Genomic DNA, 17167 nt, shown 5'->3' on the forward strand with positions numbered 1-17167 from the left:
GTAGTAAGCCGAGATCGCACCACTGCACTCCAGCCTGGGTGATGGAGCAAGACTCCATCTCAAAAAAAAAAAAAAAAAAAGACTACAAACCAAGGATTGTAAAAAAGAACCCCAAAAGGCTACTGTATAATGATAAAGGAGTCAATTCAGCAAGAGAATAATTATATATTAAACCAACACTGGAGCACCCAAATATAAAGCAGACATTAAATCAACCTAAAGGGTACAATAATAATAGGTGGCTTCAACACCCCATTCTCAGTCGTGGACAGATCATCCAGAAAGAAAATCAACAAAGAAACATGAGAATTAAGCTACACACTAGACCAAAATGGACCTAACTGACATTTACAGAACATTTTACCCAACTGCTGCAGAATACACATTTTTCTCATCAGCACATGGAATAGTCACCAGAATAGACTGTGTGTTAGTTCACAAAACAAATTTTAAAAATTTGAAATCCTATCAAGTATTTTTTCTGATGATGATGGATTAAAACTGGAAATCAATAACAAGAGAAAACTTGGAAATTACACAAACGTGGAAATTAAACAACATGCTCCTGAATGACCAACAGATCAATGAGGAAATTAAGAAGAAAATTTTAAAAGTTCCTGAAACAAATGAAAATGGAAACCAACATATGAAAATCCATGGGATATAACAAAAGCAGCACTAAGGGAGATGTTTATAGCAAATAAAGGCCTACATCAGAAAAACAGAAAGAGCTCAAACAACCTAATAGTGCACCTCAAGTTACTAGAAAAGCAAGGAGAAATCAAACCCAAAATTAGTGAAAGGAAAGAAATTAAGATCAGAGCAGAAATAAATGAAATTGATACTAAAACACATACACACACAAATCAACAAAATGAAAAGTTGAGTTTTTGAAAAGATAACAAAATTGACAGACTTTTACCTAGACTAGGAGGAAAAAAGAGAGAAGACCAAAATAAAAGAAATCAGAAATTTAAGAGGAGACTTAACAGTGATACCACAGAAATATATAGGATCGTTAGAAACTATGACAAAAAAACTGTACATCAACAATTTCGAAAGCCTGTAAGAAACAGATAAATTTCTGGATGTGTACGACCTACCAAAATTGAACCATGAAGAAACAGAAAACCTGAACAGACCAGTGATGACTAATGAGATTGAATCAATAATAAAAAGCCTCCCATCAAAGAAAAGCCCAGGATCTGATGGATTCCCTACTAAATTCCATCAAACATTTAAAGAACTAATACCAATACTACTCAAACTATTAAAAAAAAATTAAAGAGAAGAAAAGACCAGGTGACACTTGAACCACACAGGTTTGAACTGCATGGGCCCACTTATTAGCAGATTTTTCTCCTGCCTCTGCCATGCTTAAGACAGGAAGACCAACCTCTCCTCTTTCTCCTGCTCCTCAGCCTACTCAGTTTGAAGACAATGAGGATGAAAACTTTTATGATGATAGATTTCTACTTAGTAATAAATAATCTTCTCTTCCTTATGATTTTAATAACATTTTCTTTTCTCTCGCTTCATTGTAAGAATACAGTATGTAATACATGTAATATACAAAATATGTGTTCATGGACTGTTTATGTTATCAGTAAGGCATCTGGTCAACAAGTTATCAGTAGTTAAGTTTTGGGGAGTCAAATGCTATGTGTAGATTTTTTTGCTGTGTGTGGCGCCAGCACTCCTAACTCCCATTTTGTTCAAAAGTCATCTGTACTTTCAAACCCCTTCTTTAAGGTCTGGTACCAAAGCCAGACATAGACACAACAAAAAAAGAAAACTACCAGCCAACATCCCCAATGAACATAGATGGAGAGATCCTCAACGAAACACTAACAAACCAAATTCAACAATGCTTTAAAAAGATCATTCACAACAACGAGAACACATGGACACAGGGAGGGAAACAACACACAGTGGGGCCTGTTGGAGGTGGGGGGCGGGTGGAGGGAGAGCATCAAGAAAAATAGCTAACGCATGTGGGGCTTCATACCTAGGTGATGGGTTGATAGGTGCAGCAAACCACCATGGCACACGTTTACCTATGTAACAAACCTGCACATCCTGCACATGTACCCTGGAATTTACAATTTAAAAAAATACAATCGGGAAAAAAAAAGAAAGATCATTCACCATGACCTAGCAGGATTCATCCCAGAGATGCAAGAATGGTTCAACATACACAAATCAATAAACATGAAACATCACATTAGCAAAACCAAGAACAAAAACCATGTGATCATTTCAATAGATGCTGAAAAAGCGTTCAGTAAAATTCAACATCCCTTTACAATAGCAATTCTAAACAAACTGGACACCGAAAGAGCGTACCTCCCAACAGTAAAGGCAATATATGACAAACCCACAGCTAACATCATACTGAATGGGGGAAAATTTGAAGGCCTTTCCTCTAAGCTCTGGAGCAGGACAAGGATGCCCACTCTTACAACTTTTATTCAACATAATACTGGAAGTCCTAGCCAGAGTAATTTGGCAAAAGAGAAAAATCAAAGACATCAAAATTGGAAAGGAAGAAGTCAAATTAGCCTTTTTTGCAGATGATATGATCTTATAGCTAGGAAAACTTAAAGACTCCATCAAAAAACTGTGAGAATTTATAAATGAATTCAGTAAAGTTACAGGAAACAAACCAGCATGCAAAAATCAGTAGCATTTCTATGGCCAACAGTGAAAAATCTAAAAAAAATTCAAAAAAGTAATCCCATTTACAGTACCTACAAAAAATATGAAACACCTAGGAATAATTTAAACCAAAGAAGTGAAAGATTTCTACAAGGAAAACTATAAAGCGCTGATGAAAAAATTGAAAAGGACACAAAAAATGGAATGATATATTCCATGCTCATGGATTGGAAGAATTAATACTGTTAAAATATGAATATTATCCAAGAAATTTACAGATTTAGTGCAATATCTATCAAAATAACAATGATATTCTTCACAAAAATAGAAAAAAAAATTCTAAAATTCCTATAGAACCACAAGAGACGCTGAATAGCCCAAACAATCCTGAGCAAAAAGAACAAAGCTGGAGGTATTATATACACTACCTGACTTCAAAATATACTACAAAACAGTAGTAACCAAAGCAGCATGATACTGGCTTGAAAACAGACACACAGACCAATGGAACAAATTGAAAACCCTGAAATAAATCCATGCATTTACAGCCCATTTATTTTCGACAAAGGCTCCAAGAACCTACATTGAAGAAAGGACAGTCACTTCAATAAATGATGCTAGGAAAACTGGATAACCATATGAAGAGGATTAAAGCTAGACCCCTATATCTCACCATCTGCAAAATCAAATCAAAATACATTATTATAAAAAAGACAAAAAATAATGGATTCCAGCAAGAATGTGGAGAAAAAGAAATGCTTGTGCACTGTTGGTGAGAATGCAAATTAGCCCCTTTGGAAAACAGTATGGAAGTTCCTCAAAAGACTAAAAATACAACTATTAGGCTGATAGAACCATTAACAGTAATGGCAAAAACCACAGTTACTTTTTACACCAACCTAATACCATATGATCCAGCAATCCCACTATTGAGTGCATATCCCAAAGAAAGGAGACCAATACATCAAAGAGATATCTTCACTTGCATGTCTGTTGCAGCACTATTCACAATAAACAAGATATGGAATCAACCTAAGTGCCTATTAGCAGATAAGTGAATACAGAAAATTTGGTATGTATATACACAATGGAATATTATTCAGCCATAAAAAGTGATGAAATCCTGTCATTTGCAGATGTGAATGGAACAGGAGGTCATTATGTTAAGTGAAATAAGCCAGCACAGAAAAACAAAAATCACATGTTCTCATTTACACATGGGAGCTAAAAAAGTAGATCATCTGAAGATACAGAGTAGATTGGTGGTTACCAGAGGACTGGAAGGGTAGGTGGGTGAGGGGAGATGAAGAGACGTTGATTAATGGGTAGAAAAATACAGTTCTTTAGAAGGAATAAGATCTAGTGTTTGATAGTTCAATAAGGTGAGTATAGTTAACAATAATCAATTGTATATTTCTAAATAGCTAAAAGAGTAGGATTTGAATGTTCTCAGTATAAAGAAAAGATAAATATTTGAGATGATGGATAGTCCAATTACCCTGATTTGATCATTACATATTACATGAATATATCCAGATATCACATATACCCTGAAAATATGAACATCTATTATGCATTCATTTTTTAAAATAAAGAAATAGTACTACGTTTTACAAAACAAAAAAAGTAATATTAAATGGCAGTCGAGTTTCATAAATTTTTCCCCTAAGATCTCCAGATTGTTTGGTGTATATGGGTAGGTGGGTACATGATGATATGTTAGTATTTCTCTGTTCAACACCCGTAAGAGACACATGGATATAGAATGTAATTATAAAAACAATTGTTACATCCAGTTTTCTACTTTAAAAATTAAATTATAAGTCAAAAGATTTAATCTAATACAATCTAAGTTTAACATGAAATTTTACTTTAGAATCAGTTGGGATTCAACAACTTCTATTTAATTAGATTTCCATTTTATTTAATTCAGTCTACATTTACTGAACACCTATGCTGTGCCACATACTAGAAACTTAGGCAATGTTCAAACAGTTTGTTCGTGCTAAAGTCTTACTAGCTTACACTGATACTATACAAAGATAGAATGACATGTTTTTACCTTTCTTTTAGTGTTATTTTGTAATTTACATGTACTCAGCTCAAATGAATGAAGTTTGTATTCATGTTTTCAGCAATACACAGTTTGGTATAAAGAGAATAACGTCTGTTTTGTTTTCAGTGTGACTTTCTTCAGTTTGCTGTTTTTTTTCTTGAGTATGTCTTCACTTGGCATTACATGTTCTATTGAAATTTTACACCATTGAGAGATATATGGATTCAGTTTTTAAAAGAATGTTGTCTTCTGTTCACTGGCTGAAAACCATTTTTAAAAATCCCCAATCTATATTCCCCTAAATCCAAGAAATATTGGCAATTGAATATATTTTCCACTGTATCACTGGTTAAGATATTACCTACTCATTTTAAAATTTATTTTGTATTATTTCATTTTGTTGCACTATACCAATGTAGACACCGTTGACTGACCTGATCTAAACCGTATTTGTATCTTTAGGAGAGGCTTGGAATATTTCTAGGAGTGACTATTTAGTAACTGAAACCAAAATTAGAGCAAGAGACATCATCATGCCTTCAATTCCTGACCAAATGTTTCTTTTACCATTGTCATATAAATTATCTTTTTTTGGATATTGCCATTTTAAATTTTATATTCTAAAATACAAAGAAAAATAAATAGCACTCTAAAATTTATGTGCAGTTATTTTAATTGGCAGAGCCAATGGAGTGGATCAAGTAGAAGGAAACTTAATGATTGTAATACATTTCATTTTGTGGATCCCTTTGAAATAATTTGTCCTACAGTCATGACCATCATATATTTTATGTTACCCTGAAGCTATCAATGTTTGCATTATAATAAAGAACACTGGGGAAACACTTATTAAAAAGGAAGACCTGTCACTTTTAAACGCATCTACTGAATCCTAAAAGCACCATAAAACCCTGTTCACTTTCCCATTCTAACATGAAGCAAGCTGTATTCTAAACTATTTTTTGGCCAATACATTCAATTTCTTTCTTATTAACAACTAACCTCAAGTACGAGCTTGGGCGCCCAAATGAGCATGGCCCTCTCCCGAGACCCCGTTTGGGAAAGCTCTGTGCATATTGTAACTGCTTTTGTTGCCCTCAGAACATGGAGTTCCTCTTTGGGAATTGCTGTCAAAGCCAAAGTGAGCAAAGAATCTAAATGAAATTCTCTTTGATGATCACACTTTCATTTCAAAATGAAATGAAACTATGTAGTCTAGCTTGATCATGTGCATTATTCATCATATTTGCTGCAGATGATCTTTGATTGTTTTTATTTAAAAAAATTCTCAAAAAATCGATTCGCTGTGATTTGTGGGTTTTGTTTGGCTTTGTTTTGTTTTGTTACACTTTTTAAATGCAAAAGGGCTGTTCCCTACATGTCCTGGGAAGGAAGCAGCACCTTGGAAACGAGTGTGAGTTTCCAGGCACCAGCTTTGAAGGCGTGCTCCCCTGCATTGAGGGAGAACCAGGCATGGGGTTGGAGGACAGCTGGGAGTGTGCGCTTCCCAGGCAGACAGAGCTAGGCTCAAAGCCCGGCTCTGCAGTGTGCCAATGGAAGGATTTTGAGTGACATACTTGCCAGTGAGCCTCAGCTTCTTCTTCTGTAAGGGCAGGAGAGTGCTACCTATTTCACAGAGATGCTGTTAGGAGGCCCTTATGACAGACTGAAGGAAAATGGTCTAGCCTGGAGCTTGGAATACGATATGCCATCATGGAATGCTGGCTGATGTTAATTATCTTGAAAAATTATAGTATGTTGTCACGATATCTGACTGATTTCATACAGTGGAAAACTATCAAGAACTACAACTTTTCATGCAACAAAACACAACATAATTTCATGCAACAAAAAAAAATTCAAAATAAATAAATTGTTGTGTAAAATACACGTGCAACTGAGTTCAAACTATAAAACATCCTGGCCTTTGTCATCATATACTGCTGAAGCTATGAACTGAAAATGTAGTCTGTTAAAAATATGATCCTGTAAAGCAAAGGGTTTGGAGTAGCCCATAGGGTTTAAATCTCATCTGTGACTACTGTAGCTAGCTGCAGGGGGGAATTGTGAAGGCAAAAATGGTGCTACCCGTGCACACAGCTTGTGTTTTTGCACCAGCAAAAAGTCTGCAAACACAACAAGCAGGGCATCCTGTGCAACTGTGTCTGCAGGGCCGTCAGACACCTGAGTGGGGAGATTAGAATTTCAAGAAGGACGCCTGGAGCATCTGTGGTTTCAAAAGGCCACTTCAGGAGGCTTTGGGGAAAAAAGGGAAAAGTCACCGTTTTCTTTTCTATTACATGGGATTTTGCAATCTAGTTACGTGGGAACCTCTGGTTTTATTTTTAGTTTTTTCTTCGTACTGGGATGCAGTTTTATTCTTGTCTCAGGTCTCCAGATCATCAGAGACTAAATGACGAAAAGAATTCTCTTCCTTACCCTCCTGTTTGTCCCCTGAGCCCAGGACTCCTTTGTCTACATTCTAGGGCAGGACATCTGCCTTTACTTATCTAATATGAGGGCTCATTGCAAAGTGATGTAATGCAGCAGTTTAAAGCCCTTAAGGTCAAGAACCCTGGAGCCAACCTACCTGGGTTCAGATTCTAGTTCGACTATTTTCTAGCTGTGTGAACTTGGGCTGGCACCTTGACCCCTTTGTGCCGCAGTTTCTATACATGTAAAATGGAGGCAGTAATAACTCCTAGCTCATAGATTTGTGTTAAGCATTAAAGAAATTGCTATCTGTAAGGCATTTCAACTAGTATCTGGCAGTAGTTGCATACAGTAAGCACTACGTGTTAGCTGTTAATTTTTTAAATAGATTATTAACATGCATTTAGATGCTCACATCATTCATAATTCAAAAATGCTTCTTAACTTGCCATCTTTTACCTATTTAAGTTAGCAAAGATCAAAAAAGTTAACGTTACAATGTTGGCAAGGTATGGAAGCACAGACATTGTCATGCACGTCTTGTGAGGGGAGAGGAAATAGCCCAGCCTCTTTGCAAGGCAGTTCAGCGGTGTTGCAATTACAAATGCACATTTTTTATAAAAGTATGGTCGGTAGTACCCATAATTTTTTTTTAAGGCAGAGGAAACCTATCAGCAGAGAGAGACAGCAAAGCACGGAGAGTAAGAACAGAGACTCCAGAAATAGATGCCTCAGGCCAAAGCCCTAGCCACTTCCTAGCTGTGTGACCCTGGACAAGTTCCTTGACTTCTTTGTGCCTCAATGTTCTCATATAAAGATGAAGATAATAATGCTACCTAGTAGCATAAGGCTGTGTTGAGAAATAAGGGAGTTAATACTTTTCAACCACGTAAAATAGTGCCTAGCAAACCATAAATGCCATCAAAGTGTTTATTTTAATATATGTTTGAAGAAAGTAGTGCACAAGAGTAACAGGTGAAAAGCCCACCACTAATTAATTATAAGCACAACTAGACCTCTTACAACCCAGTTCCTAACAAAGCTATTTTTTAACATACTAAAAATTTTTTCAGAAATTAGGCTTAACAGGCTAGAACATTTTTTATTCTTTAATAGTTTTGTGCCCACTAAAATTGTTGCATCTAAGATAAAGATTTACCATAACTTTACTCTGAGCAGAGGGTAGAAGCGAACCGTCAGCTCTAGCTATCTGTACTATCTTTCTTCACTTCTCCTGCTGGGCTCATCTTTATGAGTAGGTATATTGTATAAACACAGATACATAAATATAGATATATTACTCTGAAATGAAATGATGAAACAAAATGGCTGATTTTAATAAACTAAAGAACACTTCCCTCTTCGCATGATCTTGAAATGAACCAACTAAGGAGCGGTGCATTCCGCAGCGTGAGGTCTTCCGTGTGCAAAATTAGAGCCACGGCATGCGGCGAGCCCAATGATCTGACCGAACACGCGCCTCTAAGTGCTTCCTAATGAACACTGAGGTGTCCAGGGGCGCCGCGGTGCTCATCAATCTCTGCATTGACGATGGCAAGAAATTTCACAGGATGGTCATTTGCTGGGAATAGATGTCTACCCTGCTCTTTCTTTGCCTTCGGTAACAACAAAGCGCCACGAAGAGCACAATCCGGCAAGACAGTGAGCTGCCCCAGAAAGTTAACAGCATTCAGTCACTTATTTGCAAGTATATTTGCAGCTGATAAATTGAACAGACTTTCATTTGGACAAATGTCCATTTTCTCTTACTAATTTGAAGAAGGATTTTTAAAGACAAAGCCCATCAAACATTAGATAAGCATTTTAAGTTAATGGACCGTGTAGTCCTATTTCCCCACAAACTCAGAAGGCATCACATTATGTCCTACTTTTACAGCAACATCAATTATTAATATGTATATTTTTGCTGACAGAGGACCTTGCTATAAATGTAGGTTTCGTTATCCAGTTCTGGGTCATTAACTATGGAAAGCTTGTAAATATAATGGTTTATTCACATGGGAAGCCTTCATTAAGATGCATTATTCTACAGCTGATGTATTTCAATATATAGTATACTATCGTGTTCTCTATCTCCCTTTAATATTTGTAATTTATTTTTAAATGAGTTGCTGTTTATGCAGTGAGTTAACAAATTTGAATTCCACATGACCAAAGTTGCTAAAGAGGAAAAGATGTTTTAGCCCAAAGGAAAAGCTGCTCATTAACATAGGACCTAAATATGTTATAACCTTTAAATTCAAAAGCAACCAGAGAAAGGAGCCACAAATGACCCAAATGTATTTTTGTCAGAGAAAGTCTATATCAAGAAACATGCATGAATACACACATATTAACAGCACAGCATGGTGTAATAGGAGAAACACAGCAATAAAGGAGCCGGGAAGCCTCATTGCTGGATTCTTCATTAACGTGGAATGACAGGAAAGTCACTGAGTTCTGAACCTCTGTTTCCTCATCTGTTCAGTAGGATAGTCATGTCCTCATTCTTACCTCAAATAATAGATGTGTGGCCAACATGGTGAAACCCCGTTTCTACTAAAAATACAAAAATTAGCTGGGCAAGGTGGTGCACTCCTGTAGTCCCAGCTACTCAGGAGGCTGAGGCAGGAGTATCACTTGAACCTGGGAGGTGGAGGTTGCAGTTAGCCGAGATCGTGCCACTGCACTCCAGCCTGGGCAACAGAGTGAGACTCTGTCTCACAAAAAAAATAAAGTAAATAAAAATAAAATGAAATAAAAATAGATGTGGACATGAATAAAGAAACACAGTACAGGAATATGTAAGACAGGAACCGTGCCAAGGGGCTATTAGGAAAATCCAGTGACAGCTGAGTGTTTTGTTGCACTCATGGATTGTGGAAGTATTAGGAAGTTTCTTGGACACTTCGTATAGGGCTGTTGACAAGACACAAATTAGAATCACTTGCTCATTCATTCGTTTTTAGGGAGGAAAGGAGAAAAGACTCAGGTAAAATATAGTTTGTCTGTATACGTCTATGAAGGAAATCTACAAATAACAACAGGAACAACATGATTTGGAGAAAAGCAACACCTTTTCTCCAAATTGATGATACATTACACGGTAGATAATTGTGTCATTATTAATACAAGACTTCAAAACAATTTTATACTTTCATCAGAGGCAAAAAAAATTTGGGTTGTTTATTGCAGAGATCCATTTTAACATCTCCATGAAAACTAAATTAGCCGTTGGAGAGATTAAAGTCTCTATATGAATTTATGCTATATGTCTTACACACTTAAGATGTAAACACTAGGAATGAAAAACATTACCTGGACGATATAAGAATTGGATATTTTAATGATAATATAAAGGAAATTCCTACTGTTCAGTTTTGACACAAAATATATAATATAAAGAAAAGTCATGCTTTTGAGCACCTTTATTGAGGCAATTAATGATCATTTGTTTTTAACATTGTTCTTTAAAATGATTCTGTAATTCTCATTCTATATTTGCTTTTATATTACTTTAAAAGTAATTTTAGGGTTTTCTTCTAGCATCATAAAAGTTGTATTTTCTCAGCCGGGCATGGTGGTTCACCCCTGTGATTCCAGCACTTTAGGAGGCAGAGGCGTGTGAGTTGCCTGAGTTTAGGTGTTTAAGACCAGCCTGGGCAACACGGCAAGACCCCATCTCTACAAAAAGTATAAAAAATCACCCAAGTGTGGTGGTGTGCACCTGTACTCCCACTACTCAGAAGGCTGAGGTGGGAGGATTGCTTGAGCCCAGGAGGCAGAGCTTGCAGTGAGCTGAGATTGTGCCGTTGTACTCCAGCCTGGGTGACAGGGTGAGACTTTGTCTCCAAAAAAGAAAAGTTGTTTGTTCTCATTTTACTAAACTTAGAAAATTGGCTCAAATTTCCTTAGGATTTTCTAATGCATATATTTACAAAGTATGATATATGTGGTTTCCTTTTCTCTTTTCACTGACTTTATGGAGTGAGTGGACACTGTATTTTAACGACATCTTCATTGTGAAATCCCTCCCACCTCCAGAGGTTCATAGGTATTTCTTGGAGAGTGTGTGTATATGTGTGTGTACATTTGTGTTACATTTAACTAATTTGTTCAAAATTTTAGTTTAAGACATGAAGTGAATCTTTAAGATAATGATTTTTTCGAAGTAATTGATTTAAGTTTATAGTTTTGCTAACGTCTTTTGTAAACAGGGTCTTGAATTTTGTCATATTCTTGTTTCACAGCTTTCAAAATGGACTTTAACGTTGTTCTCTTACCCTTTGACATTTCTTTACTCCAGAGCTCCCTAGTATTCCTGGATTTCACCCACTTAGCTATTTGTGCGGCCTGTCCTAATGACAAGAATCACAATAGTGTTCACCATAGTGACTACAAAAAATAAGAAAGGAACAAGTATAAAATAAGAAACTATTCTGGGAATATAAGAGCATGCCCAAAATTAAAACAACAGTAACCACTCCAAAATTTAAATAATCCAAATGGTACACATAACTGAAAATCAAATTGGTTCTGGAAGATAAAGCTAAAGAAATCTCCTATCTGCACTATAACATAGTGATTTTTTTCTCCTATTTGCACTATCACCTAGTGCAAATAGACAAATGGAAAATATAAAAGCTCAGAGTCATGAAAGATCAATCTGGTGGTCTGGCATTTATCTAATGTTTACTGCAGACAAGGAAATGGAGAGAAAGAAATAATAGAAGGAAAACTTGAAGAGTTGAAGGTAATTCTTTATATTGAATAGACCTACCAAAGGAGAATACAATGAATGAAGAAATGTCTACACCTAGATACATTTTGATGAACTTTCAAAACTCTTAAGAGTAAAGCATTATAAATACTTTCAGGGAGGTAAACAGCTTACTTGCAAAGGAACAACAATTCCGTTTGCAAAAAGGAGCTGGAAACCCGACATATTAGAAGTAGAATTCCAGGCCGGGTGCGGTGGCTCAAGCCTGTAATCCCAGCACTTTGGGAGGCCAAGACGGGCGGATCACGAGGTCAGGAGATCGAGACCATCCTCGCTAATATGGTGAAACCCTGTCTCTACTAAAAAATACAAAAAACTAGCCAAGCGAGGTGGCGGCGCCTGTAGTCCCAGCTACTTGGGAGGCTGAGGCAGGAGAATGGCGTAAACCCGGGGGGCGGAGCTTGCAGTGAGCTGAGATCTGGCCACTGCACTCCAGCCTGGGCGACAGAGCAAGACTCCATCTCAAAAAAAATAAAAAAAAAAAAAAAAAGAAGTAGAATTCCTCAAAGGAACTACCAAAATGCCATTCAAGTGGGAGGGACCAAATGAAGACATCCTTAGAAATGCAAGTCCTTATAATATTTATGGCTGTACATATTCATTCTGAAAGTTACACTCAAGGACATACTTCAGCAAAATGAAAACTGAATACAAAAAAGAAGAACAAGGGTCATATGGTTTGGATGTTTGTCCCCTCCAAATCTCTTGTTGAAATGTGATTCCTAATGTTGGAGGTGGAGCCTAGTGGGAGGTGATGGATCATGGGGGCAGATCTCTCATGAATGGCTTAGCACCATTTCCTTGGTGATAAGCGAATTCTCTCAGTTCACACAAGATCTGGTTTTTTATGTGAATCTGGGACCTCCCCTTCTTTCTCTCTTGCTCCCTTTCACCACGTGAGGCACTGGCTCCCTGTCATCTTCTGCCATGATTGTAAGTTTCCTGAGGCCTCACCAGAAGCCAAGCAGATGCTGGCACCATGCTTCTCATACAGCCTGCAGAACTATGAGCCAAAATAAACTTATTTTCCTTATAAATTACTCACCAGTATTCTTTTATAGCAGTGCAAAAATGGACTGATGCAAAGGGTAAACAGAGAAACCAGGACATCTCATAGTTAAATGTAAACACATCTTTTCAAAATTAATTACAGTCTATGATATTATAAAATGGGAGGTTGTGGGAAGAAAAGTGAACACATGCATAGGTCCTATACTTGTTCAAAGAAGCTCTAGATTATGATAAATTCTAGACAGATAGAAATATAGATGTTAAGTAACATGTTAAAATTTTAAGATAACCAGTAGAAGATTAAAATAAGATGTATAATTTTTAAACCACTACATGATAAGAATGAACAAAACTAACTCCATAAATCCAGCAGAAGGTAGGAAAGGAAAAAAACAAAACAAAACAAACAAACAAACAAAACCAAGAAAGTGTGTTAGATAAGAAACTTAAGAAGATTATCTCCAAATGTTTCTTCTATACAATGAATAAAATTTTTCTTTTCTATAATTCTCAGATTGAGTTTTTTAAATCCAGATCTATGTTGTTGACAAGAGAGAAACCTCAAACATATTGAAGCTGAAAACTGAAAACAAAAGAACATAAAGCATTACGTCAGGGACTTTGGATTAAATACACTGAGTAAATGCACTCAGTTAGCTTTGCTTCCTCTGGATGCTTGTATTTCTTATTTGCCTTTGCTAGGACACTATGGAAGATATTAACACATTTGTTTAGTTTCTGATATTTTTGCCAGCTCTGTAACTTTTATGACCTCAAACCTTTTTGTTCGTATATATTTTCAGAATCCACCTCCTCTCTTTAATGAAGTCAGTGCTACAGTAATCCAGGCTGAAAAGGTGGACCGCCTGCGGAACGAGGTGCAGACAAAGCATGAAGAGGACTACAGGGAAGCCCTGGTTACCATCAAGAATGACCTAAAGTTGATAGAAGGCCTGGACATCAAGGAGAACCTTCAAGACCAGATCCGGCATTGGTTCATTGAATGCAGGTGAACATGAGCTACATCGTGATATGTCCAGACAGTCTGTTCCTTAGTGTCTGAGGTTATTGTATGTTTTTAAGCACAGAAGCATATTGATATGAGTTTTCTTGGCTTCGTTTTAGAAGTGTGAAATGCCAGGGCTAAGAATTCAGAAATTAATTTTTTTTAATATGGAAAAACGGCCCACACAGTGCCTCTGTGACCACATGGCTTGGAATATAATGGGAGCATGACATAGCCCCAGGATGGCAGGACTTCACATGCCAGGTCTGTCCGAAAGCCACGGGACCCAGAAACAACCTTCCCTTCTGGCATCTAGCCAGCCTCTCTACTTGTAAGAAGCTTGAGATTCTCGATCATGGTCCCTCTCGGTCATAATGCTTTCAGGCAGCTGCTGATTCCTGGGACTTGACACCTGGCCACCAGGTTTCCTTGAAATGATGGTGTGTTACGTAGTTCTTGCATTGCTATAAAGAAATATCTGACGCTGGATAATTTCTAAGGAAAAGAAACTTAATTGGCTCAAGGCTCTACAAGCTTTATGGGAAGCATGGTGCTGGTATCTGCTCCTGTTTGCCTTGGGGAGCTTTAACTCAACTTATGGTGGAAGGTGATGCAGGAGAAGGCGTGTCAAATGGCAAGAGCAAGAGCAAAAGAGAGAGTGTGGGGTTGGCAGTGGGGGGTGATGCCACACACTTTTAAACAACCAGATCTTGCAAGAACTCCCTCACTATAGCAAGGACAGCACCAAGCCATGAGGGATCTGCCCCCATGACCCAGACACCTCTCACCAGGCCCTACCTCCAACACTAGGGATCACATTTCAACATGAGATTTGGAGGGGGCATCCAAACTTTATCAAATGGGTAGATAGGTAGTTTTGGGGACAAGGCTCCAGGCGTATTCATATTTAAGGGTGTTCTTTAATGCTCTTAAATGAAACGTTAAATGAGTTAAAACTTGTTTACAAAAGATGATTTTAAACGGTATTCATCAGAGAATTTTCTACACAGCAGAACACTTTGTTGGTAACCTAATTAGAAGAGTTTTTTCAAAATTGAGTAAATCAATTTTATTTCAAGAAGGGAAGAAAAGAGGGCAGATTGTTATGATAAATCCCAGGAGCCGTAGAAGGCAGACTTGGCCATCTGTTTTCTTGATGGGGTATTGCATCATATCACATCAGGTCTCAAGATGTTCTGACGCCAACTGTGGTTAGCTCATCAGGACCAGAGAATTTAAATGTTGGCAGTAGAAAAATCGAACTTTCTCTCAAAAGATTCTATTAAAAGATATCTGTGGCAGGCAGCCTCTAAGCTGGCCTCCAGTGATCCCTCCCCTGAAGTGTAAGGTATACCTAGTAACTCACTTCCAAAGACAAGGATACGGCTAGAGTGATGGGATATCACCTTCATCCTGCTTGCCTTTCCTGCTCTCTCACTTGCCTTTTCCCTTGCTGGCTTAGAAGAGTCAGCCACCATAGTGTCCGCTGCCCAGTGGAGAGGCCCACATGGCAGGGAGCTGGGGGAGGCTCCCGAGCAACAGCCATTGAGAAGCTGAGGGCCCCCCTCCAGCAGCCTGAGAACTAAATGCTACCCACCAACCACAGGCATAGACTTGGAAGTGAATCCCCTTGACCCAGGTGAGCCATCAGATGAAACCACAGTCCCCGCCAGCACTTTGATGGCAGCCTTGTGAGAGACCTTGAAGCAGAGGTGCCCAGCTGAGCCACATCTAGTTCCCCACCCACAGGAACTGTGATGCAATATGTGTTTGTTGTTTCAAGCTGCTAAGGCTTGGAATGACTTGTTATGCAGCAATAGGTATCTAATATATATCAATTACTTTTACAGTGATTTACAAAAATCTAAAGTACTATAAACTTCTTGTATTAACTTTATGTGGGATCCTAATACACTATCTCCTCAATAATACTTCAGTTTTATACCAAAGTTTCTTCACGAATGTTTGGCATAACGATGACATGCTTTTGACTGAGAGTTCCATCCTTTCCTACAATGTGATGACTTTTAAAAATTCAAAATTGATTACATTTGTGAGGTTTTCTTTCTATGTCTTATTTATCAGAGATATTTTATAGCAAAATGGGATATTTTGAATGAGGGAGTATTTAAAATGAGGAATTTGATGTTGTGTAAATTCTATACTGATGATGATGAATGGAGACAGAGGGCTGCGTTAATTGAGCAGATGGTATCGATGTGCACATAGCCCTCCTTTCTCCGTCACTTTCCTGCTTGCTTTCTGGGGATGGTTTCATGAGAGCATACATTTGTCAAAACTTATAAAATTCTGTCCTTGAAATATGATCAGTTTATTGTATATCACTCAGGCCTCCATAAAGCTGTTAGAAATATATCACGGTAATGGTAGTATATCAGCAAAAATACCAATGCTTTCGTTCTTTAAAATCATCATGTTCTGTTATCCAGAATACCAAAACCCAGTTTTCCAATCACTACCATCGTTCTCAGACTCCCACTCCTGCTCATGGTGTAAGACTTGCATCTTCATCAAAAATGGGTCACAGTAAAAAAAGACAATAAATAAATAATTTTAAAAAGCAGTGGGGGAGGGAAGACTTGCATTTGCCAATTATAGATGACTTTGTCTCTTCTGGTTTAAAGTAGTCTCTTTCAGGTTAACTGTCTCTCGTGGGTAAATTTAAAGTCAATTTAAATGTCTCTCTCTCAAGAATCTTGCCCCATTTTTCTTCTCCTTACTGCATCTGACTGTAAAAGGAAATTCCATATCCTTACACTAACAGCTGGCAGCTGGGGCAAAGAGTGCCAGGCACACCATTTCATACCCTGGTGGTTTTTTGTTTTGTGTTTGTTTGTTTTTGAGACAGTCTCGCTGTGTCACCCAGGCTGGAGTGCAGTGATGTGATCTTGGCTCATTGCAACCTCCGCCACCCAAGTTTAAGTGATTCTTCTGCCTCAGCCTCCCGAGTAGCTGGGATTACAGGTGCACACCACCATACCAGGCTAATTTTGTATTTTTAGTAGAGACAGGGCTTCACCATGTTGGCCAGACTGGTCTCAAACTCCTAACCTCAAGTAATCCATCCGCCTCGGCCTCCCAAAGTGCTGGGATTACAGGTGTGAGCCACCACACCCAGCCCCTGGTGGGTTTCTGCAGCCATGTGTGGCTGTGCTGGTCCGGCCCACCTGGTCTGTTGGGGGCTTCCTTTGCAGCCCATGGT

At 37.9% G+C, this 17167-nt stretch overlaps 1 protein-coding gene across 1 annotated transcript in view; it reads left to right on the forward strand.

Annotated features, from left to right (window-relative positions):
• The window catches only part of DRC11 (dynein regulatory complex subunit 11), a 172333-nt gene that overhangs the window by 27913 nt on the left and 127253 nt on the right, over nucleotides 1-17167 (forward strand). The window contains 1 exon segment of the mRNA XM_017890381.1: nucleotides 13742-13947. Within this exon segment, the coding sequence (XP_017745870.1) occupies nucleotides 13742-13947 (206 nt within the window).

The sequence above is a fragment of the Rhinopithecus bieti genome, unplaced genomic scaffold, assembly GCF_001698545.2.
Source record: "Rhinopithecus bieti isolate Rb0 unplaced genomic scaffold, ASM169854v2 scaffold_19482, whole genome shotgun sequence".
NCBI lineage: Eukaryota > Metazoa > Chordata > Mammalia > Primates > Cercopithecidae > Rhinopithecus > Rhinopithecus bieti.